This window comes from Lycorma delicatula, chromosome 13 (assembly GCF_047948215.1).
Source record: "Lycorma delicatula isolate Av1 chromosome 13, ASM4794821v1, whole genome shotgun sequence".
NCBI lineage: Eukaryota > Metazoa > Arthropoda > Insecta > Hemiptera > Fulgoridae > Lycorma > Lycorma delicatula.
In genome coordinates this window covers 16,094,197-16,121,237 of record NC_134467.1, presented here as the reverse complement: position 1 = coordinate 16,121,237, position 27,041 = coordinate 16,094,197, and the positions used below count along the sequence as shown (strand labels likewise).

Sequence of the window (27,041 nt, the reverse complement as noted above, 5' to 3'; positions counted from 1 at the left end):
ATTTATGACTTTTGTATTGATTATTTATTAAGATTTAATTCTGTATTATTTCATGTGTATAATGTTTAAAAAAATAATAAAAATAAAAAGAAGAAGAACTAAACGTAAACATGTTACAATTCACTTGGCTTCTGATGATTCACTCGGCTCTTTTCGGATGCACTCGGCGCCTGACGATTTAGCGGCTCTTTACTGTTCACACAGCTCCTTTCGGATGGACTTGGTTTCTATCGACATCACTCGGCTCTTTACAGTTCACTCGGTTCCACCTACCTTATATACGCTAGCTCACCACCAGTCAGGGCATTCTCTCGCCGTCTCCTGCAGTCTCTCTCATTCTCTCGCGATCTTTCAGTGTGTGTGTGTGTGTGTGTGTCTCTCTCTCAGCCAGTCTCACCTCTCTTCTGCTTCGGCAGTCTCTCGTTGTGGTCACTCTCTTCTTGTGTGTCGTCCCTCCGACCATCGTCTCTCTCCAACCATCAGTCTCTAGGATCACAGTTACTCTCGTCTCATCTAGTCTATTCTCAATCTATCATTTGAAGACTTATATTGTTCAGTCAAGATTTACACATCATACAGTATACAAGTATATACATTAAATTATATATATTTTTCAACAATTTGTTAAGCTGTTTTTGTGAACATTTTGTTTGTAAGGTACATTTCATTTTTGTTTCGTACGTTTAAAAGTTTTATAACTTTTCTTGTTAAAAAGTATATGTTTCAATTAACTCTGAAAGTATCTTTTGTTATGTTATAATACCTATGAATCTTTGTTATGTGAACTCGGCGAACACTCTTTATGTTTAATACTTATGAACCTCTACTATATGTCAAAAATCCTTAAATATTGTGATTGTTTTCTTCTCTACAATTGTATGATAAAATATTAAACTCAAAGGAATTTATGTAGACATATATAAGATCTACCATTGTGAGATTATATTTTGTGCAACTGAATATCAACATATTAGTTTTTTTCATCCGTTAAACTCTTTGTTATTATAATCCCGATTACATCCTCCGTAAGTGAATATCAATATATTAATGTTTTTCACTCTACAATAATCGTATGTTGAACTTTCTATTGTGATAATCCAGATTACATTCTGTGCCGGTGAGTGTCAAGATTTTTGTTTTTCATTGCCAAAAAACAGTAATCGTCTACCAAATATTAAGGTAATCCTCTGTTAAACAATAAGATAATATTATTATACTCTGTATTGTTATTACACACTGTGTTTATGTAAAAGAAATATTTAATGTAATAAGTTTACCTATACTTTACTTAAAAATTGTCGTATATAAATATCGCACAAGGAGATTTTGTGCAAAGCATTTGTTTTAACAAAACAATATGTAATAGTGTATTTATGCATTATTTTGTTTTTAGGAACTTGGTTATATAATTCTGATTTTCATTCTGTTAAAAATAAAGTCCAATATTCTTTTGGCAAAAACAAGCTATTTGTAATTTTATTTTTGTAACTTTTCCCAACAATCACCAAATTTCTGGTTTAATATAACAAGCACATAGACTAGCTATAACTGATTCATGCTAAGATCATAAAAATTCATGCATACAACTAGGATTTATTACTGCATCATGCTTGGGTTTTGCCATTGAATTCACATGGAATAAAAAAAAAAATATGGACAAATACTTTTTAAATAGATCTCATATACGTAGTATATTTTTTCCATTAAAATTTTGATTATTATTACTGAGCAACCTTTAAAACTTAAGATGAGATAGACACTCAAAAATTTATTATTTTCATGAAAACGTTTTTTTTAAAAACAGTGAAAAATGTGCAGCACTTTGAAGAAGCCTTCCCATAATAACACTCAAGTTTAATTATTAAACAAATAACTGATCTACACATACCCAAATCACTATCTTCACCGCCAGTTGAATCATCATCACTACTTAATTCCAAAGAATCGTTTAATGGTGGCGCTTGTTTTAAATTTTCACCAAATAATATAATATCATCTTTTTTATCTGAATCTTCTTTATCAATATTTTCACTTTCACTTCGATATTTGCTATCATTAGTTTTTTCACCTTTTGTATCATCAATCTCATTTTTATTTTCTGCTTCGGCTGATATTGTACTATCATCTTTACTATTTCTCTAAAACAATAAGAAACGTTTTAATTCGTATTAAATAAAATAATTTATTAAAAAATTCTATTAGAAATATTAAAACTATTATGTAATTTATTAGGAATTTTTAAAAATGAGACGGTTATAAAAATACAAAAACAATCTTTTTTTCAAACAATACCAAAACAAAACTAAAAAGAAAATAAATATTTTATTTTAATAAACAATAATTTTTTTTTTTCTTATCGTTTATGATTTAGCTTTTTAAGAGACTCCTTTATGTGTCAGTAAAACTAGATAAGAATTTGCAAGTCAGCTTACATGCCACATTTCTAATACATACTAAAGATGGAGAGATTTTGGAATTGCATTCCGATCTTTTTTAGATCATGCTTGTGAAATATTCTATTTGGACTATTCCTTGGGATATTAGCAGGAGATTTGTATCCTTCTCCTTACACCCACTGAAGGCCTTTTAGTGCTAGTGACTTTCAATCTAGCAGGAATATGCCTGATGGGGCGCTAGCTTTTGGAGCACTCCCTTCGCATGTGGTGTCAGTAGGCAATTACCTGACTAATAATTATAGGATAAAGGAAAGATAAGGAATCTCTTAATCCTTCATATACAAAGATAATTGAGAATTTAGTTAGAAGAAGGGCCTTAAATAATAAATATAAATAAATATTATAGATAATTTTAAATTACTTTACCCTCAAAATGAAGTAATACTGACTCAATAAGTAAAATAGCTAGTCAAGATTTAGGCCTTTCTTCCACATAACTGATCTTCAAAACTATTAACCATTAAAATACTTGTGAAAACAATGAGCAGCTCTTGGTTAGAAAGTAAATTTCATCTGAAGATTGAAAACAATATAATAATAATGAAAAAAATACCAAACTTACATCAAAACAATACAAATTACACCTGGTAAAAATGATCAGCTCTCAATCAAAAAAATCAACTTCTTTTTATATTAAAAATAATATAATAATATTATTAAGAAAATATTACCAAATACAGGATAATCATAAAAGAATGGTGTGGTTTTGAACATGGTTTAAATTAAAACGAAATTACAGTTTATGTTTTTTATTTTTCAAATTTGTCGTCTCAAACATTTTTTTACATAATTAATAAATTTCAATATGTGCGCCCTTAGTCGTTCGACAAATGTCCAAACAATACTCGACTTCTCTCCAAACATTAGTTAACATTTCTTCGTTAATGGTTGTCATTGCTTCATTAATCCTGTTTTTTAAACGGTTTAGGTCGCAAATTTTTTGTGTATAAACAACGCTTTTGATGTACCTCAGCAAGAAAAAATCGCAAGGTGTCAGCTCTGGACTCCTTGAAGGCCAAAGTATGGGTCCTTGCCGGCCTATCCATCGATCTCAAAATTTTTCGTTCAAAGCGTCCGTGACCGATGCATTGAAGTGTGGGGGAGCACAATCTTTTGGAAATGAAGTTGATGAATGTTTTTGAGTTCATCCAGCTGAGAAAAGCAACAATTGGTTGACATGTCAAGATAAACAATTCCATTAATTGTTTTTTCAGCAAAGAAGAAAGGCCCTATTACATGAATTTTCATCACACCACACCAAACATTAACTTTAGGCGAATCGCGTTGTTTCTTGATAATTGCGTGTGGGTTTTCAGAGCCCCACATTCATGAATTGTGTCTGTTAACCAACCATTCACATGGAATGTAGCTTTGTCTGTAAAAATTATATCATCTAAAAATGATTCGTTTTCACTTATTCTGTCCGACATTTCAACGGCGAAATTGTAACGTTTTACACCATCATCGGGTTTCAATTCCTGCAGTATCTGGATTTTATGAGCAAGTAATTTCAGTTTTTTACATAAAACTTTGTGAACCGTTGATTTTGGAATACCTAATTCGACGCTCGACGGGGGATGGACTTCCCAGGGCTTCTAATTGCCGATTGTCTAATTAGTTCAATCGTTTCGTCCGGTACATTTGGTCTGCTGGTTGATTTCTGTTTCTTAACCGATCCAGTTTCTTCGAATCATCTGAACCAACATGTTATGTTATTTTTGTGTGGTGGATCTCTCTTCTGAATTCACGTCAAAAGGCACGTTGACCTAAAATTACAGATTTTAATTCAGCAATCAATAAAACACACCTTGCTTTGTTTTTATCCGAGAACATAGTAATTCACTAAACTCACCGCAACAACAATACAAGAACTGACGTTGTGGTTACAACTGCTGATAAACAAACTTTTGGGTTGGAGGTTTTCAGGGATACCAATATAACATCTAGAAATTTCCCTACAATCTTCCTATGAATTACTGAAACTGCACCATTCTTTTATGATAACCCTGTGTAGCAATAATAGAGGTAATTACTACTAAAAGTTCATTAAAACTTAAAAGAGGATTTGTGGGGTGTTTATTGTCAAAGTTTATTTATTTTAAAGTTCTTCTATTCCCGTAACAAATAATACTAATCACATTACGTCTTGAAACCACTAAGCATTCTTGTGGTAAATACCGAAAAAGATCACCCAAGTCTTTTTTGTTAGCATCTTTAATGTTCACTTGATGTATTCGTTTCATAATCAGAATTTTCACTGGATTAATGTTTGCATCACTTCTACAGAATGAATAAGGAGCAAATATTGGTTGATAACTTCTAGAAACTGAAAGCTGTTTTCCTGAATATTTCATCATAACACACCTCTGTATTTTTTCCAGTCGTTTTTTTCATCTTTGTTTTTTGGAGATGTTTTGAAAAATGGTCTGTTTATACTTTTAACTTTTGTGCTTGAACTTTTAACATCTAACCGTTCCATTAATTTCATAACTGATGTATTCTGCTTAAAATTATCACCAATGTTCCAAAACAATTTAAATAGATTTTCTTCTTGTTGTTTAGTAACAGAAGAATAACAGTTATTTAAACAACAACTCTGCACATGAACAAACTGTTTTCCTTTAATAATATCATCTTCATAGTTAACATTCCTTACTGGAATTGCATTTAATTTTTGTTGACTCACATTTCCGTAAGTTTTTATAAACTTTCTTTCTCTTCCCAACATTCAGCTCCTTTTCTTTTATCTGTATTTCACTATCGATATCAGATAACATTATTTAGATTACACTAAAAACAAAACAACACAGACTGTAAATAACATTTTAATTGGAATACAAACACTTAACCTCACTCTATGGAAGAAAGGCCTAATAACAGCTGTTGTAATACAGTCAGAAGTGCCAATACAAATATAAAATTTTGTACACATATGTAACAAAAGGCGGGGAATTCAAAAATGTATTCTCCAGAAAAAGGGCCTAATGAAGTTTAGGCCTTTCTTCAACCTAACTTCTCAAATTCTTTTTTTCATCGGCAAAACAAAAAAAAATTTGAAACAATAAAAGCAACAAAAAAGAGAATGACATTAATTTTTAGCATAAAATTTCAGTAGAACTGATCTGTACTTGGATTTAGATTAGTGGAATAACGGAACTGATTTCTTGATTTATTGCAACTATTAGTTTTAATGAAATAAAGCTAAAGAGCCCAATTAATATGCTTAGAAAGAATTCTTAAATTATTAAAAAAGTGGAAAAATATACACCATTATAGATGTTTGTACCATAACACATACATTTGATTTATTACTAATGAAGTAAACAATTAATGAATTAAACATTAGTAAGTTAACTAATTTAATACACACATAAGAGAAAATACGTTAACATCATTCAAACAATTTTAGAAAGCTATTAAGATTTATTTATTATATTACAATTAATAGTAATATTATAAATACCTCTGAAACAGGCCTTAAAGAAGATTTCATTTGTTTTCTACCACCTAAATCATCACGACTGCGTGGCCTTCTTCGTAATTTTCTTACGCTCCATTTTCTAGCGGCAGCGCTACGTGAAGTTCGGGCTGGAGATAATGATAATGATTTAACAAATTTCTTTTCGACCCATTTTGTCTTAATCCATGCTTCTCTTATATTGCTTTTAAATTTTAAATCAACAAAAAAGAAATTATAAATTAAAATCACATTATTATAAAAATGTCTGTTAATTAATAAGAATCTTATGCGTGCTATATATAAAACACAAACACACACACACACACACACACACACACACACACACACACACACACACACACACACACACACATATATATATATATATATATATATATATATATATATAACTAATCAACTTTAAGATATATTATTAACTATCACGATATAAATGTTAACGCCCATCGCACATTGTATACTATCTGTCACAAGACTGTTTTCACCACTGTCAAGTCCATAGTTTGTCCATCGGAAGTCCATATATATTTTTGAGGTTTTAGTTTCTGTGGCCTGTCACTTTTGAATCTTGAAAGTATCAATTCATCTTAAAAACTTATTTTTTGAAAAAATTAAAACATACTGTTCTTGTTAAAAAAACATATCTTTCAGGAGTAATAAAATGTAAAAACTCATTAACAAAGAAAACCCCTAAATTACTAATTAATCATAAGAAATAAACATAGTTAAGGAAAACATATAAAAAAAAACTATACAACTCAAATTGTTTAATGTATTGTAATAATCAATCAATTCAAACTTGTATATTAACCAATTTAAAGATATAATTATATATACAGGATGTCCCATATAAAATGCAACCCAGCCTTATAGTGGTAGGTATTGAAATAAAAAAAAGGCATGTGTAAATGTAAATGTAATTTTTATTATTACCATCCATTACCTTAGATTTAGAGTAAATGTTGGAAGTGCCACCATCTTCTTTAATACAAGCTTCAATTCTTTTTACAGCGTTTATTGCAACGTTTTTCAAAGTTTGTGGCCAGATATTTAATACAGCTTGTTCAATATTGACTTTCAATCGTTCAAGTGTTCATGGTTTGTTGCTTTTTCTTTAAGGTAACCCCGTAGAAAAAAATCCACCGCCATCAAATCTGGAGATCTTGGTGGCCACAAGCCTCGACCGATAACACGATTACTGAAGAATTCCTCAAAGAAAACAGAAGTTAAACATGGGTAGTGCGATGTCGCACCATCATATTGTAGCCAGCAGTGTCTGTCTTCCTCTTCCAAGAGTGTAATCAACTGAAATAAAATATCCTGATATCGTACTGCATTGATAGTGTACTCGAAAAAAACAGGACCGATTATTTTCTTCCGCGATATCGTGCACCACACGCCCAACTTCAGCGGGTGTAATTGTTTTTCGTGATAAACGTGGGGACTTTCAGCGCTCCAAATTCTAAGATATAAATTTTAAGATATTAATAGTAATATGGAAATATTGTTTTACCAGAAAAAGGAAAAAAGCACAGTTTCTTGCCATTACATGTTCGTTGCAGACAATATTTTTCTTTTAATGTATTCCTACCTTTTACGTAGAAAAATATTGAATAAAATAAAATTTAAAACTAGCTTTAAAAAAAATGCTAAAAACAAAAGTACTATTCAATTTTTTTTTAATTTTCTCTTTTTTAAGTCTGTAACAAATTCAGTGTCAATATTTGGTAGTTAGTTTTAATTTAGCAACAATATCAAAAAGTCAAAATTTAAAAAGAAAAACATCGAAACCAGAATTATTTCGTTTTTAATGGATATTTTAAATTTAGTTCTTTTATTTTATTTTGGAATTTATTTTTTTAATAAACAGTGCATCATTGTTCAAAAATATTGTTATTTCCTTCATTATCTTTGACGTTAAGTAAGATTGCATTAAATGCTTTTTGTTTCCAAGAATTAGCGATTTTTAATTCACTAAATACATCATTTGTGATATCAAGTGCGGTATTACCACAATAAATTAATCTTCAGCAAACATGCTGAATATAAAATTTATTTTTTTTATTCGATGAGGAAAAGTGACGTAATATATTTTTTTTTAATTTTGCTTTTGTAATAAGAAACAAAATAAAAAAAAAAACATTCACAAAAATAGTATTAAAATTAAATATACAAAATAAATATTTTTAAAAATTAAATAATACATACTCATTGCATTTTGGTGTCGCTCGTGTTAATTTAGAATCAACATTAGCTTCGTAAACACTATTAACAATATTATTACCAAGTTCAGCCATAACTTTAAGTATCTCAGGTTCCCAAGCATCCAACGTAAGTGATCTAACTTTACTGTAATGAACACCCAAACTGCGATGTACACCAGAACATTCTGTTTAAAAAGAAAACAATTACAATATTTATATAAATTTACAATTTCTTACACTCTTTCTGAACAAAAGTAAACATAAAAATACTGATCTTCATGACCGACTGATAGGATCTTGGCTTTTCATGAGAGGTCCTAAGCTTGAACCCTGGTCAGACATGGCATATTTCATATGCTACAAAATTTCCATTTCTATACTCTCACATACAAGCTTCTATGATGAAGTAATCAAGCAAAAAAGTAATACGGAAATGGTTTGCAAATTTACATAATCCATTTTTAACAGCAACTAATTTTATTTATAGTTATTATTTGTAGAGATACAATTTATAATTTTTATAAACATGGTTCACAATATCTAAACAATGGTGTGACACCAATATCAACTGGACAACTGCACGACAAAGGCGTTAGCAATATAATAAAGAGACCTTCTTAAAGAATTGCTAGTGACTCTTCATACTAACTCTGGTTAAACGGTTTTAAAATAATCTTGCATGTATAATATTATAATGTATAAATACACTTTCTTTCTAACAATCAAAAAAGAATTTCTACAGTATCAGAATAAATCATACATCAAAGACACAATTAGCACAATTACTTTAGTTTTACTATATCTATGCATTACTAAATCTAAAATTTTAAAAACAATGCTAGAAAACAAAATAATTACTACTATTTCATAAACAGAAATAATTTTTTTTTTAAATCATTTGATCACTGACCGATGCAAAGTGTAATTCCTAGATTAATACTGGCCCAACGTGGACTTGGATTTCCACAATCGCAACATACTTCATTACCAGGAATTTTAAGTAACTGTTCCCAAATTCTGTAACAAAATAACTTAAGTAATATATAAAATTAAAGCATCATGACTTTGTTTTACTAAAAATAAGATTAATTACCCATTTTTCCTCCTGATAATTATCCAGAAAAACCCACCATCAAAATTCTAAAAATTACTATACAATATACTTAAGATCTTAAGTAGAATGCAGTTATATCCCTTTAAAATCCCCTGCTACCTATATTTTGTTTTAGTAAATAATAATTTAAAAGATCAACTTCTATTTAACCTGACAATTGATTTCACAAACTAATCACGCTGGTTAAAAGCATTATCAAACTACACTGACCAGGAATTTATTCATTGCATATATATTTACATTGACTTGTATCTTATACTGCATCATGTATTGATGCATGTTTTTTTACTTTTATAGTTATGAGGGCAGTTCAAAAAGTAACCTCTGATGTATAACAGAACTAGTAATATTGTTAGTAGCGCCATCATTAACACATCAGCATACTCTCTGAATCAGTGCGCTTCCAGCTGTGTCAGTGTGAGCTGCGTACTTTAGCCCATTCGCTTGTTATAACCTAAAAACATGAGTGCTGCAATACAATTTCCCACGAAATACAAGGGTGCATGCTGTCACAAGATTTCTTTAGGCAGAAAATGTTTCAACAGCAGACATCCATCATCGGTTGTGTACTGTGTACAGTCTAAACGGTATGAGTGACAGTGTAGTGCAGCAATGACTTTGATTTTTTAAAAATCGAAGGACAAACATCCATGAAGAAGAGAAGAGTTGTAGGCCTTCTGTTGTGAATGATGATCTTGTCAGTAAAACTGATGAAAGAGTGCATGAAAATCAAAGAAGATTTACAATCTCTGAACTTTCCAAATAATTCCTGCAAATTTTTTTACGGTTTTGTACGAGATTGTTATCGATAAATTAAGCTACTGGAAGTTCTGTGCTCGGCGAGTTCCAAAAATGCTCACAGAGATCGATCACACCAAACCGAATGGGCTCCACCTTAAGACTTTCTTTCACACTATGACCTGGAAGTAGAAAGCTTTTTTTGAAGAGAACTGTGACTGGGGATGAAACTTGGATGGCCCACATGAATGCCAAAATGAAACAACAGTCGATGGCCTGGGAACACGTACCAGTTCTCCATGCAAACCAAAGAAAACCTGCCGAACTTTTTCAACCAGGAAGATTATGGCTATGATTTTTTGGGATGCCAAGGGCATTCTAGTTGATTTTATGGAATGTGTTACAACGATTACTTTAACAGTCTACTACAAAATTTTGAAGAAACATAGCCGAGCCATTTAGAACAAACTTCATGGTACGCTGTCATCCAGTGTTGTTTTTTTACATGACAATACTCATCCTCACAGTGCTCGAAGAACTGGAAAACTTCTGAATTAATTCCAATGGGACATTTTTTATCCTCTTACAGTCTGGACTTGTAGTCGAGTGAGTGATTTTCATCTCTTCACTCACATGAAGAAATGGCTTGTGTCGCAACACTTTGATGATGAAGACGTACTTCAAAATTCTGAAAAATGTTAGCTAGGTACCCAAGGAGCTAAATTTTATGAAGAAGGTATTCTATTTGTAAATTAGTGAAAGCTATGACAAATGCTAGAATTTAAATGGCAACAACTATGTTGAAAAATAGTTAAAAGTTGTAGTTTTAAGATGTATATAATAAAATACTTTTATCTATACAGGTTTTTTATTTATAGCCAAATGGAGGTTTTACTTTCCAAACTGCCATCATATTTTTGCGATCTGTTTTGTTATGGGTATTTTCAATTTAGTTTGTGGTGTGCTCGAAAGCAATCCAAGATTTTGAGTGTAAAGCCACTTAGTTATTAAAATTATACTCTCGCTTGGTAAAAAGTAAGATAAATGATAGTACAGTACATCTTTGTGGTGTAATATTGTGTATTTAAAGAGCAGTGGTTAGAAACTTCTTGTTAACTACTTCAAAGAATACTTTGATACATACGAGGTGTGTTCAAAATGTAATGAAAATTTTGAAATTTCACGGGTTGTATTAGTCCAATTCTCAGGATTTTTTCATTGTTGTATTGATAAAACATGTCTAAAACATATCTGTACATTTTTACCTATATTGGATGTTTAGTTTGTTGTCAGCTGTCAAAAGGATAATATGTGTTTTGGTACAATCAGCCGAGTTTTATATTTGAACAAATAATGAATCAGAGAATTTGTATTAAATTTTGCTATAAGAATGGAATAAAGTGTAGCGGTGTTTTAAAAATGTTAAATATTGCTTTTGGTGAGTCTGCTATAAGTAAAGCAAGGTATTGAGTGGTATAAGCATTTCGAAGAATATTGTTAAGACATTGAAGATGACGAGCAGGGTGCTCGTCATTCGGGGTGCTGGCGTATCCGGGATGGACACACACATCAACAACCAATGAAAGCGTGGAAAAAGTGAAAGAAATCATTATGAATGATCGCCAAATCACAATCAGAGAAGTCGCTGATGATGTTGAGATATCAATTGGCTCATGCCATGAAATTTTTTCAGATGTTTTGGGTATGAAACATATTACATCAAAATTTGTTCCAAAGTTGTTGAATTTGGAACAAAAACAGCGGTGAATGGAAGTTGCTCAGGAATGGCTAAATGAAATCAACAGTGATGCAAAACTACTGAAACATGTCATAACAAGTGATGAAACATGGGTATACAGATATGATGTCAAAACTAAGGCTCAATTGTTTCAGTGGAGGCATTCTGGATCATCAAGAAGACTGAAAAAAACAAGTACAATCAAACGTGAAGGTTATGCTCACCATGTTCTTCGATTTTAACGACATAGCACATCATAAATTCTTGCCACAAGATCAAAAAACCAAAAAGGAGTATTATCTACAAGTTCAACGCCGTTTGCATGAAGCAATCTGAAAAAAAAACGCCCGGATTTGTGGTGAAACAATTCATGGCTTTTGTACCACAATAATGTGCCTACTCACACTTCAATGCTTGTTCGTCAATTTTTAGCCAAAAACAACACTTTAATGATATCCCAGCCGTCATATTTGCCAGATATGACCCTGTGACTTTTTTCTATTCAAAAATAAAGAGAACCCTAAAGGGCTGTTGTCTTACAAGCATAGATGAGATTAAAAGCAAATAGCTGAAAGATCTTAACACTACTCCAAAGATCAAGTTCCAGAAGTGTTTCAGGGATTGGAAAAAGTGCTGGCATAAGTATATAATATGTAATGGGGGACTATTTTGAAGAGGATAACATTAATGTAGACGAAAAGATAAAATTCTTTCCAAAAAACAAAGATTCTCATTACTTTTTGAACACATCTCATATGATCAAAGTATATATAGTATAATTCAGAATATTGAAGTATATTTACTTTGATACTTTTATCAAAGGTCGCAGTAACTATCTTAAATTTATAGTAATCTATTTTTATATTTTGGAAGTAAGCAATATACAATACATAAATCTTGTCATAAAAGATATTGTATAGCGATTAACAAATTTGAGAAATTTTAAGAAAAGTTTGTCCTGATGCAGTACTGTGTAACTTTATTAAAAACTGGCAGTAATAATTTAAATATTGAAATAGATTTGTTCACAGAATAAAAAATTTATTGTAAGATTTACCCTCAACAACAATTTATTTTCAAAGGAATCTACTGGGTAATTTAAAAAGTGTTTTATATAAATAGTTCCCAATAAGAATAAAAGATAAATTGTTTAATATTATGAAAGAATTTAACTTGGTTCAAAGATTAAATCACACTAAAATTTTCACAATAATTTCTGTTAGGATTATCATAATTGATTTGACTGTTATTTTCTGTCCTTCCTAGTACTGTCACTCTAAAAATCATAGTTGACATGTTTCAGAATACCTCTATTCTCAAAACTACTCCAAAATGCATCAACTATGAATGTTAGTGATAATGCTACGAAGGACAAAAAGTAACACTTAAATCAATTAGATCACATCATTGAAAAACTTATACCTCCAAGAGTACCATTTTCACATGAAACAGTCGATCATTCTTTCAATTTCAAAGACGATGCAATGGGTGCTCACATGAACAAAACATAAAGCTTGTGGGCAAAAGCTGAAATAAAAGAATGCATTACATCTAAGGAGGTACTCGATTCATATTTATACAAATTTATTTGGTAAGGAAGCATAAAAGTACAGATTTTTTCAAGAAAATTATAGAGACAATTATTAGTTTGTAAGATTATCTACACCAAAACTCTACCCTTGGAGTGGTATAGAAATTTTATTTTTTGAAGTTTATCACTTCTTGTCATCAGTCTGACCAGTTTAATGCGTTTCTCCACTCTTCCTATCTGTTCTATACTTATCTCTTAACATTTTCTTGTCACATCTTACATTCACAATTATCAGTATAATACTGGATTTTACCAATCTTTCCTTCTTTTTAAAGCATCTATTATAAGTTTCATTCTTCTGTACTCAAGTTTGAAAATTTCTTCATTTCATATTCCATTAAACCACATAATTTTCAACATTCTTTTTTTCATTTTTATTTCATATATTTTTAAAAAATAAAGGTTTAATTTTCTAATACTTTCAGACATTTAATACTCAAAGTGTAATATGTGCTTTAAGTTTTTATTGTTACGAGAATATCAGCAATTAATTAGTTGGTATCATCAGTAACTAATAAAACAATTAAGACCGATATCAATATAATTAGACTGTACCCTTATAAAGAAAATATTTTTTTAAAAATTAGACAACTCACCTAGCTTTTTTAGGCCTAGCTACACTTGTTTCTTCATCATTACTATCAGAATTTGTTTTTTTATTGGCTTTATTATCGTCATTGCATCGTGCGTTATTATCATTATCAGACGAGTGAGTATCATCACCTAAACATCGCTGAATCGCAGCTCCAATACCTTGTTGTAAAGCTGAGACCCACGCGTGATACATTTCTTCTGAATCAGCTTGTAACATGTGACTCCTATTATACATAATAAAAAAAAATAAAATATTGTAATAATTTTATTTATTTTTTTAAATTATACACGTACAAAAATTTTGAAACAACTTACATTAAAAAAAACTAAGTGTGACTAGATGATAACAGGTATAGATATGTATAATAAAAAAAAAGTTAAAATTTTCCTGTCACCTTGAATCCAACTTTAATTATTTTTTTTTTAATAAGCTGATTGAATGATTGATAAATTAATGCAAAAATAAAGAGGATACAATTTTTCAGGAAATATCTTTTTTATTACTCAATATTATCTTCTTTCAAGTCTACACAGTCAGTCCAATGATGCTCAAGTTTTTCAATTCCATCTTTATATTATTATTAACCTAAATCTTCAAAGTAGGCTGGCATTTTGGCAATAACGTCACCATTCTACACAAATCACTTCTCCAAACTTGGAAAACAGATAATGGTCTGATGGTACTAAGTCAGGTGAATAGGCAGAATTCGGAAGAATTCTGTAGCATAATTCAAATTATTTTGCTGTCACAATCACAGAAGGATAAGGTGATGCATTATCTTAATTTTTAAAAAAATGTGGTAAAGTTTTCTTTATTTTGTAATTTAGATGATCTAAAATCAGTGCAAAAGAAGGTTTTCTTCTTCTTTGGAGCAATTTCTCCAACTGTAACCCACAGTTTTGACTGATCCTTGGCATCAGTCGTTAGTAACATATCCAAGTTTCATCAACTGTTATGAAACAGCACAAAAATTGCTTTCAATTATATTGAAGCACCTCCAAACTATGTTTAGAAATGTTTACGCATTGATACTTTTGATCAATTGTGAGCAAACATAACAACCATCAGTTTTCTCATACGTAAATAGTTATATAAAATGTGAGAATTTGATGATTCAACTGAGGTGCTTACTGTTTTAGTAACCTCATGCATTTCAAATCTCTTTCCAATGTTACCAAACCATGAATTTTTTCAATAATCTCTGTGCTTTTAATCTCATGGGTTGTCTAGGAATGTTAAGTGTTGTTTGTGGTCATATGAGCACTTCAAAAATTATCAAAACACCTGTAAAATGTTCTATCTGTTAACACCATAGAAAAAGAAAATTTTTTTTAATGTTTCTCTAAATGTGATACCATTTCTTGAATAGCTTTTTTGCGTACATTACAGATCTGTAGATACAATTTTTCTATCACCCTTAGTTTTAAATAAATTACGCTTCAAAAAAAATTAAGGGAAAATATAGTTAAAATTTATAAGATTTATAATTTTGCATGGCCATACCTGTGTTAGAATGATTTCACTGATGCTTTTCTTATATAAATAGCCTCAGGCATATCCTGAATTAATGTCCAACAGTAATAGGCTAGTATGTTAGTACTCCACTTCCCTTTATAGCGGCTTTCCATCACTGAAATGTCTTGGTGGAAACATTCAACGTGTTCATAACTTACATCTTCGAGGTTGTCCAGAAAAAATCCAGATGCGAGTGGAGGAAATGTATTTTCAAAGACATATTACATCCCGTAGCTCTGTATGAAGTAAGAAGTTGATTAACAATATTGTGGTAATTGTTGGATTTTTGTTTGCCAAGAAAAGTTTTGCAAACATCTTTAAATGAAGCCCAAGCTGCACTTTCAACATTATTTAACATCAAGTAAAATACATCATCTTTGACCAACTCTCTTATTTCAGGACCAACAAATATTTCTTCTTTAGTTTTCCTTCACTTACATTTGGAAATTTCTGCTTGATGTATAAAAATCCAGGACTATCCTTCTTCACTGCTTTTACAAAATCTTTCATTAGTCCTAGATTTATATGGAGAGGGAATAAAAATATTTTTTTGGATTCAACTAAGAGCTCATGAATAATATTTTTCCCATTTGGAGTTAAGTTGTCTCATTTCTTCTACTCTTTGGTAATATAATGTTTATCCCTAGCTCGGCTATCCTATTCGCAAAGAAAACACATGTACTTAGTATGGCCTAACTGTTTGCCTAACAAAATAGCTGTAACTTTCAAATCACCACATATATTCTAGCTATGTTTTTTATAATTAATTTTTTAAGAACGTCTTTCATCACATCGTATGTCTCTTTCTAATTAATACCATAAGTGATTGGTATTGAAGGATATTTGTTACCGTTGTATAGAATAGAATCACTTTTAAACTATACCTGGATGAATCTATGAAAAGGCGACAGTCCTCAGGTTTATGAATTTGTCCTAAGTGCAACATAAACTCATCATTATTTGTGCAATACACCAAATCATTTTCTGCGATAAAGTACTGAGAAAGTTTTATTTGTTGGCTTCAAAAGCCCAAAATTTTAGTATTTTTTGAAATAAATTCCAACCTTCCAGTCTTCATCCTAACAGTTCAGTTTGATTTTTTGATAAATTTAAATCCCTAACCAAGTCAGTAAATTCATCTTGTGATATAAGATGTGGCTTATTGGAAGATAATTCAAAATCAAAATCATTGTTGTCTTCTTCAGTACTGCGTGATTCTTCATCGCTGCTTTCAAAACATACATTCACAGGTGGCTCAGAAACTGGAATAATTTCACTGTGAGGTACAGGCCTGATTGCAGATTGCAATGAAGGATATTTTACAATATGTTTAGATTTTTTAGAAATTCCGGACACACTTATTAAACAAAAGTAACAATCGGTTACATGATCCTTTGGTTCACACCAAACCAAAGGTACACCAAATGCCAAAGCCTTCTGTGAACCTTTCAGCCATTCTCTTAAATATACAGAACAATTAGTGCATACATGAAAAGCCCACGTCTTAGCCTGATCACCAATTTTACACTGAAAGTACAAATGATATGCTTTTTTAATTGAAAGTGTAATGTTTTTTTTTTATTTGATTTTATGGTAAACTAACCACATACATAACAAAAGTCATCCACATCATTTACACAATTTCAAGGCATCATGATACTGCACTGTTAATAAACTTAAGACAGCAATAAGACTGAACAAAATTAATTCATTCCTAAATCCAGTGCTTAATACAAACAACACAACTGTGTTTTCAACTACACATTTTGACCTGCACAGACATGATTAACTTGTCCATGAAGGCTCACTCTTCAGTATTAGATATGATGTCATAATATGATTTAATTCTTTGTCTAGTATTGTTTATTTATAGCTTACAAATTATGTTAAAAAAGAACAATAAAAAATGAGCTAACATAATACAATATAAACGCTTAAAAAATGCTAACTATTCGTTGAAAAATGAAAAAATCCTGTAATTAAAATTTAAATATTTTAAAAAGATGATGAGTTGATATTCATTTTCAACATCAAAAGAGATTTAAATCATGTATCACATGTTAGAAAACAAAAATTATGTTTATCAGTGTAATCAATAGAACTTATCATAATATTTATAAGGTTTGGTTTAGTTTCCCGTGTAGTTTTGCCTTATAAAAAGTAATGTTTGGTCATCACATGAAATTCTCTTTTGTCATTTTTTTGTTAATCACAATACATCTAATCAATTCAAAGAATTGCCAACAACAGAATTATGAGTATATCTGACTGAGATTTGATGTATGCTACTAGCAGAGATGTAGGAAACTACTAGTGTATTTTCCTTGATATATAGTTGATTGACTTCAACTATATATCATGAGCACCATTTGTTGACACTATACAAATATCACACACCCCTAATACATGATTTTCATATAATACTTTATGAAAAAAATGTTAACACTCCTTTTTTTAATAACTATTTATATTTTTGAGATATCTGTAAAACAATAATTTTCAAGTAAATAGAACTAGGTAAAACGTGCTTTACGAATTTTTTCTTTGTCTTATTTCACCCTAGACATCAATGACACCCTTTAAATGGGTTACACTATTATACAAAAAAGTAAAATTACTATTTATTAAAACCAACCAACATTTTATTAAATAACTTAACACTAGTCTACACAATTACAAATACTTTCAAACAATATTATAAGACTAATCCTTGAATGCCAAATCTGCTGAGATTGGATGCAATAGTTATAATTAAATTATAAGGTCCCCTGTAACTATTTTTGTTATCAATCATAATTCATTAATCTATCATTAGAATTTCACATATATAATACCATTCTGTCTATTAAATAATGCATTTTCATATTTCCTTTACAGATTTCATAGTTTCTTTTTACTGACAAAATATCTGTGTTGACAGATCATGTCTGGCTTGTATATAATCATGAGAGAAAAAAGAGGATTTCTGGTAATGTACATTAAGTTAATTATAGTTAATTTTTTTAAACTAAATTGTTCAAAAAATATTAACACTTTTATAAACTCATCAGCCAAATAGAAAAGAACTTTAACTTCTAACTCAGTTATGTATTATTTATTATTTTTTTATTTTTTTAAGGGTGAAAAACGCTTTTGCAATATCATTGTTCAGAATAAAAATATAAGAAAAAAACAAACAAATTATTAAAATTACACTAAAATTTAAACAAACAAACACTTACAACTAATATTACAGCTAAAATATCACTTAAAACACAATTAAAATTAATATCATAGTCATGAACTAAAAAAAAAAATTATTGTAAATATACGTATATAAAATTTAATGAAATTCAGAAGAGTGTAAAGGGTCTCTCCTCAGATAACAGAAACATTAAAGAACTTGCATAAAAAACCCAACAATTATAAGAAACCAAAAACAACATAGCAAAAATAATATAAAAACAATCTTAAATTCTGTGTATAATAGCGATCCGTGAGAAATAACATCATGTCTAATACATTTTTATCATTATCTAGGATACGCCAGATTTTCTTTGGTAACTTAAATTTGTGACATAAGACCAGATAATATATGCAGTCTACAAGGATGTGGCGCACAGTCAAGCAGCAGATACATTGTTTGAATAGTAGAGCATTTTCTGTTAACATCAGATACCCATGGGTAGCTCTCGTATGTCCTAACTATGATCGGCAGAGGACCACTTCCTCTTGGCGAATTTTTCTGCATGAAAAATAGTCCCATGGCAACACCGAATCTTTGATGTGTCGGGAATTTATTATCCACTGCAGCAGTGCAGACACCTTGCCACCTTTTTCGAAGAGTATGTTTAATAGAATTAATAAAATTGGTGGTAGTAACATGAGTTGTAAAAAACGGCTAAATGCATCTTTAGCAGTGGAATCTGCATGTTTATTACCTAGCACTCCCACATGGGAATAAAGTTTTTTTAAATTTTATAAAAACTTCATTAGATAATTAAATGGAATTTCCCGAATTAACAATCAACATTAAAGCTCTTTAAAACTTAAAATTTTTGAGAGAATAGCTTTTAAATTATTTTTCTGTAATAAATTTTTTATAAGCCACTATTGGCAAAACTTAATTAAACTTTTGTAATTAGCAAAAAGCAAATCAATCAAAACATTAGCTTAAGTTAAATTTTGTAGTTTGAATATCACCACCAATAAAATAAACTTACTTGGTTGGAGAAAGAACTTCAAAACAAAATCTTCTTTCTGCATCTTGTACAGGTTTTACAGAACATAATCTAAGATCTTCTTCCATTATAGTTACATGTTCTTCACCTATAAACACATAAATAGTTTTTAACTTAAATCACATTTCATGTTTGAAATTACTTGTAACAATACAAGCTTTTTAAATGTATAAATAAACATTTTAACGAAAATAAAATTTTCTTTATTTAAAAAATAAATAAATAAATTTATTTTCAAAATTTTCTTTAAATTTTTATACTTAGAAGTCAGCACATCAAATTAAAATCTATCCAAGTACTTAAATTTCACCACCTGCTCTAGTATCTCAGTCCCAAATTCATTGTACATTAATATTTTCATCCTTACCATCTAATACCACACCACATTTTGTTTTCTTTTTATTAATTTTCATCCCTAGATTTCTACAAGCCTTATTTAGATTGCTAAGCATTTCATTTAACTTTGTTACACTTTCCGCCAGTACCGCATGTCATCAGCAAATCGTATACATTCTATTCTTCTACCACCTATTGCCACCCCTCTATCACCGTTCCAACCAGTGTTGATGATTTCTTGTAGATAAATGTTGAATAGTATAATGACATGCGGTATCCTTTACATTTAAACTTCAGCCGTTTTTTATTAACAGCCACCTAATTCTCATAAGGTCTTCTTCAGTATTTTTCCTTATTTGATATACACATTCAGCTTCGTAATCTAATGTGTAAATGTTGTCAATCCACTGTTAAATTTTCCACTACATAGATCATTTATGTATATAATAAATAAGATAGTTCCAAATACAGAACCTTAAGGAATACCATACTTAACATTACCTTGAGAACTCATTTCTTTTCCTAATTTGACCTGTTGACATCTTCCCCTTAAATACATCTTGAACCATTTATTGCCCTGACCTCTTACTACAGCTTTCCATAGTTTATTAAGCAAAACATTGAGCTCAACAACACTGAAGCTTTCTTAAAATCCAAGAACAAACCTGCTACTTGCGAAAACCATATCGATTCTTTAAGGAAATCTTTTTGATAAGGAAATCTATTAAACTTGTGTTTAATAGATTTAAGGAAATCTATTTTTAAGGAAATCTATTAAACTAATTTTTATAATCTTTTCTAGAATTTTTGAGACCACAGGTAATAATGATATAGGTTAGGAATTATTAATATTTTGTCTATCTCCATTCTTAAATATAAGTACAACAGATCTTTTAAATATAGAGGGAAATTTACCTTTGCCATACTCAAACAAATGAGTGAAAACATTAAAAATAATATAACTAACTTCTTTTATTATATTAATCCCTATTCCATCTATTCCCATTGACTTTTTATTTTTCATGCTTTTAATAATACTAATTATTTCCTCATTACATGTCAGTTTTATATAAAATGACTTGATTGTTCTTGATTGATAGTTTTCTTCTATGAGTGCAAAAGGTTACCGAAATTTCTAGATTAATATTACAGGAAAAGACTAAATTTCAATTTCAGAAAAGTGGAAATTTCTACCAAATTGACAATTTAAATTTGTTAAAAGTTGAAGTTATCAAGCGGCTAAGAAAAAACACTCTTCAAAAAAAACAAATAGACATATTAAATTATTTTTAAAAAGGTCTAAAGTACTCTTAAATTTAGTTTTATTTAAATAATCTAATATAGCCTATTATTGTCAAATGCATTAAAATTATCAACGTGTAATAATTATGTTAACCTGCCTTAAATACTGTATTTCCAATAATCCAATGAGCTTGCAGTCCATAATTATTTGGATTATCAAGAAATAATCGTGCAAAATTAACATTGATGTTGCAAAAAGTAACACTCTAAAAGATTCATAAAAAATTTATTCAAAACTTGTAAAAAGAATTTAATAAAGAACTTTATTATATAATAATTAATTAGTAGTAATAAGTACATACCCGTTCTTTTTCTATACACAAGTTGCTTGTCATTCAAATAAAACCATCTCCTGTTCCAGGTTTTAAATGCATTTGAAGTCCTTTTAAAAAGATAACCTTGAATACGTGGTAATCCAACTTTACCTTTATTATCCATGGGTACAATATCATTACTATTAACCAAAGTATGTTTATTTCCGAATGATTTTTCTAATTTTGATGTATCTGAACGCATTTCACCCACCTGTAAAATGATTAATAGGTAATAGAAAATACAAGAATAAAAATTATTGATCAAAAGACAATTTGCTGAGATAATAGTGACAGATGTTGGAATAATAGCAGGAATTTGTCATAATATTCTCCATAAATACCTGTAAATGTATTGCAATTATAAAATCATTATTTTAAAAATATTAACCATATTTATCAACACTTGACAATCAAAAGTGACCTCACACATTACATAATACAGTGCATTCAAAAAATTACTGTGCACTGGAATTATAGAAGTGTACTTTCTTAATTATTACTTTGTATTTTTAATTCGTTATTTTATAGAAACGGATATTACAGTAATAAAAGATGTTAAAAATGACCTCCTCCAACATCAGAATAACACTGCACTGTTTCAATTTGTTTTTAAACACTTTAACCAGCTGATGTATTGGAATGTCTCATACGTATGTGATATTGTGGATTTTAGTTCGCCAATCATGTGAGGTCTGTTGCAATACACTGGTTGTTTTGCTGCTTCCCATAGAAAGTAATTTCTTCGGTTCGGGGAGTCAGATAAAATGATTGTGCACACCACAAACCTTGAAATGATTCGTTCGACAAAGATATTTTCGTAAAAAGTCATTGACCTATTAAGCTGTGGCGGCATCTTGCTGGAACCAACCATTATTTATTTCCCCTTCTAAAATTGACTTATTTTGATTTTCTAATTCGGATTTATTTCCTTCCTAAAACAATGCAGTAAGTGATATTTATGTCTATTAAAATTTCAGAATTATTGTTTTACTTTCCCAGCGATTATTCAAGCTTAAAGGAAAAAGAAATGGTGTATCAAAAATGGGTTTTTCAAATTTTTACATTTTAGGCTCCAACTAATTCATCTAACCCGAAAAAAATATATGTATATATGTAGTGTCATACTTTTTAACGCCTTATATTTCAGGATTGACCAAACCAATTTTCTTCAAATTTGGCTCAAATATTTCTTTATTTGAGAAATTGATCAAATTATTTTTTTCAAAATTCATTAAGGGATGGGAATATCATTAAAAGAAAAAAACAATTTTGATTTTCCTCAGAGGTGTTTAGAAAAAACTTATTAAAGCAATTTTTATTTACTATGTATATATGAACAATTAAAAAAAAATTTTAAACCCTACCTCTTAAAATTGAAATATGTTTTTTGGTACTTACATATTAACGTCATCGCAGCTACAACTTTATTTAAAAATAAAGTAGTCAATTGGATTTCGGTGGAAAATGAACTGATATAGAGTCAAAACAGTCTCTTTATTAATTTTAATAAATGGTTATTTATATTTATTTATTTTATAAATATAATTTAACCAAACTTAACCTATGCTCACTTCGCTCGCTAACCTTGACTAATTAACAGGAGTGTTTTGATTATTTAAATAATTGCAATAATTATTGAATTTATTAAATAAATACTCAAAAAATTACGGTGTTAATTAGTCAAGGTTAGCGAGCGAATCGAGCATAGGTTAAGTTTGGTTAAAATAAATAAATATAAATAATCATTTATTATAATTAATAAGACTGTTCATTTTCTACCGAAATCCGATTGACTACTTTGTTTTTAAATAAAGCTGTAGCTGCGGTGGCGTTAATACGTAAGTACCGGTTTTTTTTTTGGGGGTTTTTATTTAGCTCTCTTTAGTTTTTAGTTTTTTTTTTAATTTATTAAAAGTTTATATTTCATATACAGAGCTACTAAGAAATGTCTACAGTTTTTTAATAACAGACCCCGGATCTAAAATGCAGTAACACGTTTTTGAAAATGTTCTTTTTCTAATTTTAGTTTCTATTCATGAAGATGTTAGATTTACAGAAAACTTTACTTAAACGCAAATTTGTTAAGCTTAACCTATATATGAATATTTTTTATAAAAATCTTTTTAAATTCCCTTGCTTCTAAAATATATATGTATATACTGTGTTTTTGTTTTCTAACATATATTCTGTGTTTTCTGACTTTAACTTTTTTAATTTTCATTATTAATTGAGCCAGGAAAGTCAATTAATACTTGCCAGCTTTTTTCCTTTCTTTTTCTTTATTTTTGTAAAACCTTCAATGAATACACTGCAATGCCACACTATGTTAACCAAAAATCTAACAATATTTTTCTAAAATAGTACAACTTTAATCAATAAAAAAATTTTTAAATGAGACATAAATGAACTTATATTTATGAAAATGTACATAAAAGACTTCAAAATAAATAAATATAAACAGGATATAACTTTTTTTTATATTCTTTGTACCGATGTACAATTAACATAAAATTCATTGAATAATAACATGAGTGTGACTCATGGAGTATGACTCACTGAAGAAGCATGCTATTTCTAAAATCATAATGATTTAATAATAATAATTTAAACTAGAAATAGACTTTAGATAAAAATTAATTAGCTTAATCTAACAATAAACATATATTTATATACATTTCACTTATTCAAAAAAACCACATCCATATAAATGGTATTTCACTTATTTCATTATCGACCACATTTATACATTTAAGACTTTCCTCCTTTATTCAAATCATTTTTTTTTCTGATAATATTTTATCCTATTTTATTGATATAATAAATGCTGTATGTGTTTAACTGTTAAACATTAAAAATTAGTGAAAAAGACAAATTATTTTCCTAGGTTTACAATCTATTAAAATAATTTCAAATAGAACTTTTTTAGTCAACCTATAACTATTCTGAACAAGGACTTCATTGAAATAAACAAACATTATCTCCTAAATTTGTTTTACCCGATACTGCCCACTTTCTGGCACATAATATTTGCACCATCCTTTCTTCACATATAAATTACAGAACATAAGATTTACATATATATATATATATATATATATACCTTATATATTATTTACACATAGATTACATATATTTCGTTATCATATTAAAGAGTTATTTTTAACTAATTTAATGACCTTAGTGGTAACCTAACCTTCTAAAAACATTTATATTTAAAACTTAACCCTTTGATTAATCTTACACAATTTCTTACAAATCCACATCAAAAACACGTAAAAAAATTCATCACAAAGGTAAATGCTTTAAATATGTTGATAAGAAATATAAATCACATGCACTTCTTGTTAAAACAATCATCATCAATCGGTATAAAGGGATACCGGTAGAAAAATATATAAATAAAAAAATCAATACTTTAAAAATGAAACAAAATGTATATAATGTTACTAATAAAACTCTACAAAAAAAATTTACCAATATTTATAAAAAAGTATTACAATTCCAATACTTTTCTAATCGAAGTCATAAGTTATGAAAGGAAAAGCCCTCTACAGAACACAGGTTTTTTTAAAATTAGATATTTAAAGAGTAAATTATAATCAATAATAAAAATTTGTTTCTTTTAAAATATGATCATAGTGATCACGACTTCAACAGATATAAAAAAAAAAAAATGAATAATATCTGATCTGAAGTAGTGATCATTACAAAAGTGCTCATACTTTACAAGAAACATAAAAGTATAAAGTGTGATTTTTATTACTGAGAATAATTTATTATTACACTATAATGCTCAATTGCGAATTAATATAAAGAGTAGAATAGGAATACAAGAAATACAAAATAAGGAATAAAAATCAGAGAAATAGTGAAGGGAAAAATAAAACTTTTTATCGATAGAAAAAAGGATCGAAAATCAAACTGAAGAAAGGGTTTGTCAAATACTTGGTAAGGAATATACAGGTTTGAATCATGATTAACCACACATCTGAGGAATGGTCGAACTGAGACTGTGCAAGACTACACTTCATTTACGCTCATACATATCATCCTCTGAAGTAATGCCTGATGGTGATTCCCAGAGGCTAAACATGAAAAAAAGATTTGAATCATGGATGATTATAAAAAGAAAAAGTGTTTTGATAATTATGGGGTACGGTCAGATGAAGAATGTAGAAACTGAAAAATGATTACATAAAATGACAAATGAGAAGATAAGTCTTCATATACAAAGGCGGTTTGGAAAGTAATCTTCATTGCAGCATAGTGCTAATGGCAGTGTTGCTCTGAATCAGTGTGCTTCCAGCTGTGTCAGTGTAAGCGGCATACTTTAGCTCGTTTGCTTGTTATAACCTAAAAACATGAGCACTGCAAAAGAAAATCCTGCTAAGTGCGAGGTGCATGTTCTCATAAGATTACTTTGGGCACAAAATGTTTCAACAGCAGATATCCATCGCCAGTTGTGTACTGTATATAGCCTAAACATTAAGAATGACAATGCAGTGTGCATTGGTTCAATTTTTTAACAATGGAAGAACAAGAAGAAGAGAAGCAGAAGGTAGACCTTCTGTTGTGACTGATGATCTTATCGGTGAAATTGACAAAAAAAGTGAGTGAAAATTGAAGATTCACCATCTCTGAACTTTCTGAACAATCTCCACAAATTTCTTGTACGGTTTTGTATGAGACTATCACCGATAAATTAGACTATCAGAAGTTCTATGTTCGGTGAGTTCCAAAAATGCTCACAGAGATCCGTCAAACCAAATGAATGGGCCTCTGCCTTCCTTTCACGCTACAAAGCGAAAGGAGAAAATTTTTTGAAGAGAATTGTGACTGGGAATGAAACTTGGGTGGCACACGTGAACGCCAAAATGAAACAAAAGTCGATGGCCTGGGACCATGCCAGTTCTCCATGCAAGCCAAAGAAAGCCTACCAAATTTTGTCAGCTAGGAAGGTTATCACTATTGTTTTTTGGGATGCCAAGGGAATTCTTCTAGAAAGTTTTAAGGAATATGGTATGACGATTACAAATACTTCAGTAATCTACTGAGAAAGTTTGAAGAAACTTAGGCGAGCCATTCAGAACAAACATCGCAGTATGCTGTAATCCGGTGTTGTTTTTGCATAACAATGCCTATCCTCACAGTGCTTGAAAAACTCAAGAACTTCAGAATCCATTCCAATGGGTCATTTTTTATCATCCCTCTTACAGCTCAGACTTGGTGCTCTTCACTTTCATGAAGAAATGGCTTCTGTCACAGCACTTCGATGACAACGACAAACTTCAAACTGCCGTCAAAGGTTGGCTAGGTACCCAGGCAGCTGAATTTTATGAAAATATTTGTAAATTAGTGAAACGCTAACGCTGACAAATGCTTGAATTTAAATGGCAACTATGTTGAAAAATAGTTAAAGCTGTAGTTTTAAACTGTATAT

The 27,041-nt window shown here is 29.7% G+C and overlaps 1 protein-coding gene across 2 annotated transcripts in view; it reads right to left on the bottom strand.

Moving 5' to 3' along the window:
- Nucleotides 1-27,041, bottom strand: part of CenB1A (Centaurin beta 1A) — an 88,056-nt gene that overhangs the window by 15,199 nt on the left and 45,816 nt on the right. For both annotated transcript variants that reach the window (XM_075381211.1, XM_075381210.1), the window contains 7 exons: nucleotides 21,590-21,812; nucleotides 19,632-19,737; nucleotides 13,916-14,137; nucleotides 9,049-9,155; nucleotides 8,143-8,323; nucleotides 5,920-6,118; nucleotides 1,889-2,138 (listed from right to left, as the gene is read on the bottom strand). In XM_075381211.1, the coding sequence (XP_075237326.1) occupies nucleotides 1,889-2,138; nucleotides 5,920-6,118; nucleotides 8,143-8,323; nucleotides 9,049-9,155; nucleotides 13,916-14,137; nucleotides 19,632-19,737; nucleotides 21,590-21,812 (1,288 nt within the window). The remainder of the gene's footprint in view (nucleotides 1-1,888; nucleotides 2,139-5,919; nucleotides 6,119-8,142; nucleotides 8,324-9,048; nucleotides 9,156-13,915; nucleotides 14,138-19,631; nucleotides 19,738-21,589; nucleotides 21,813-27,041) is intronic.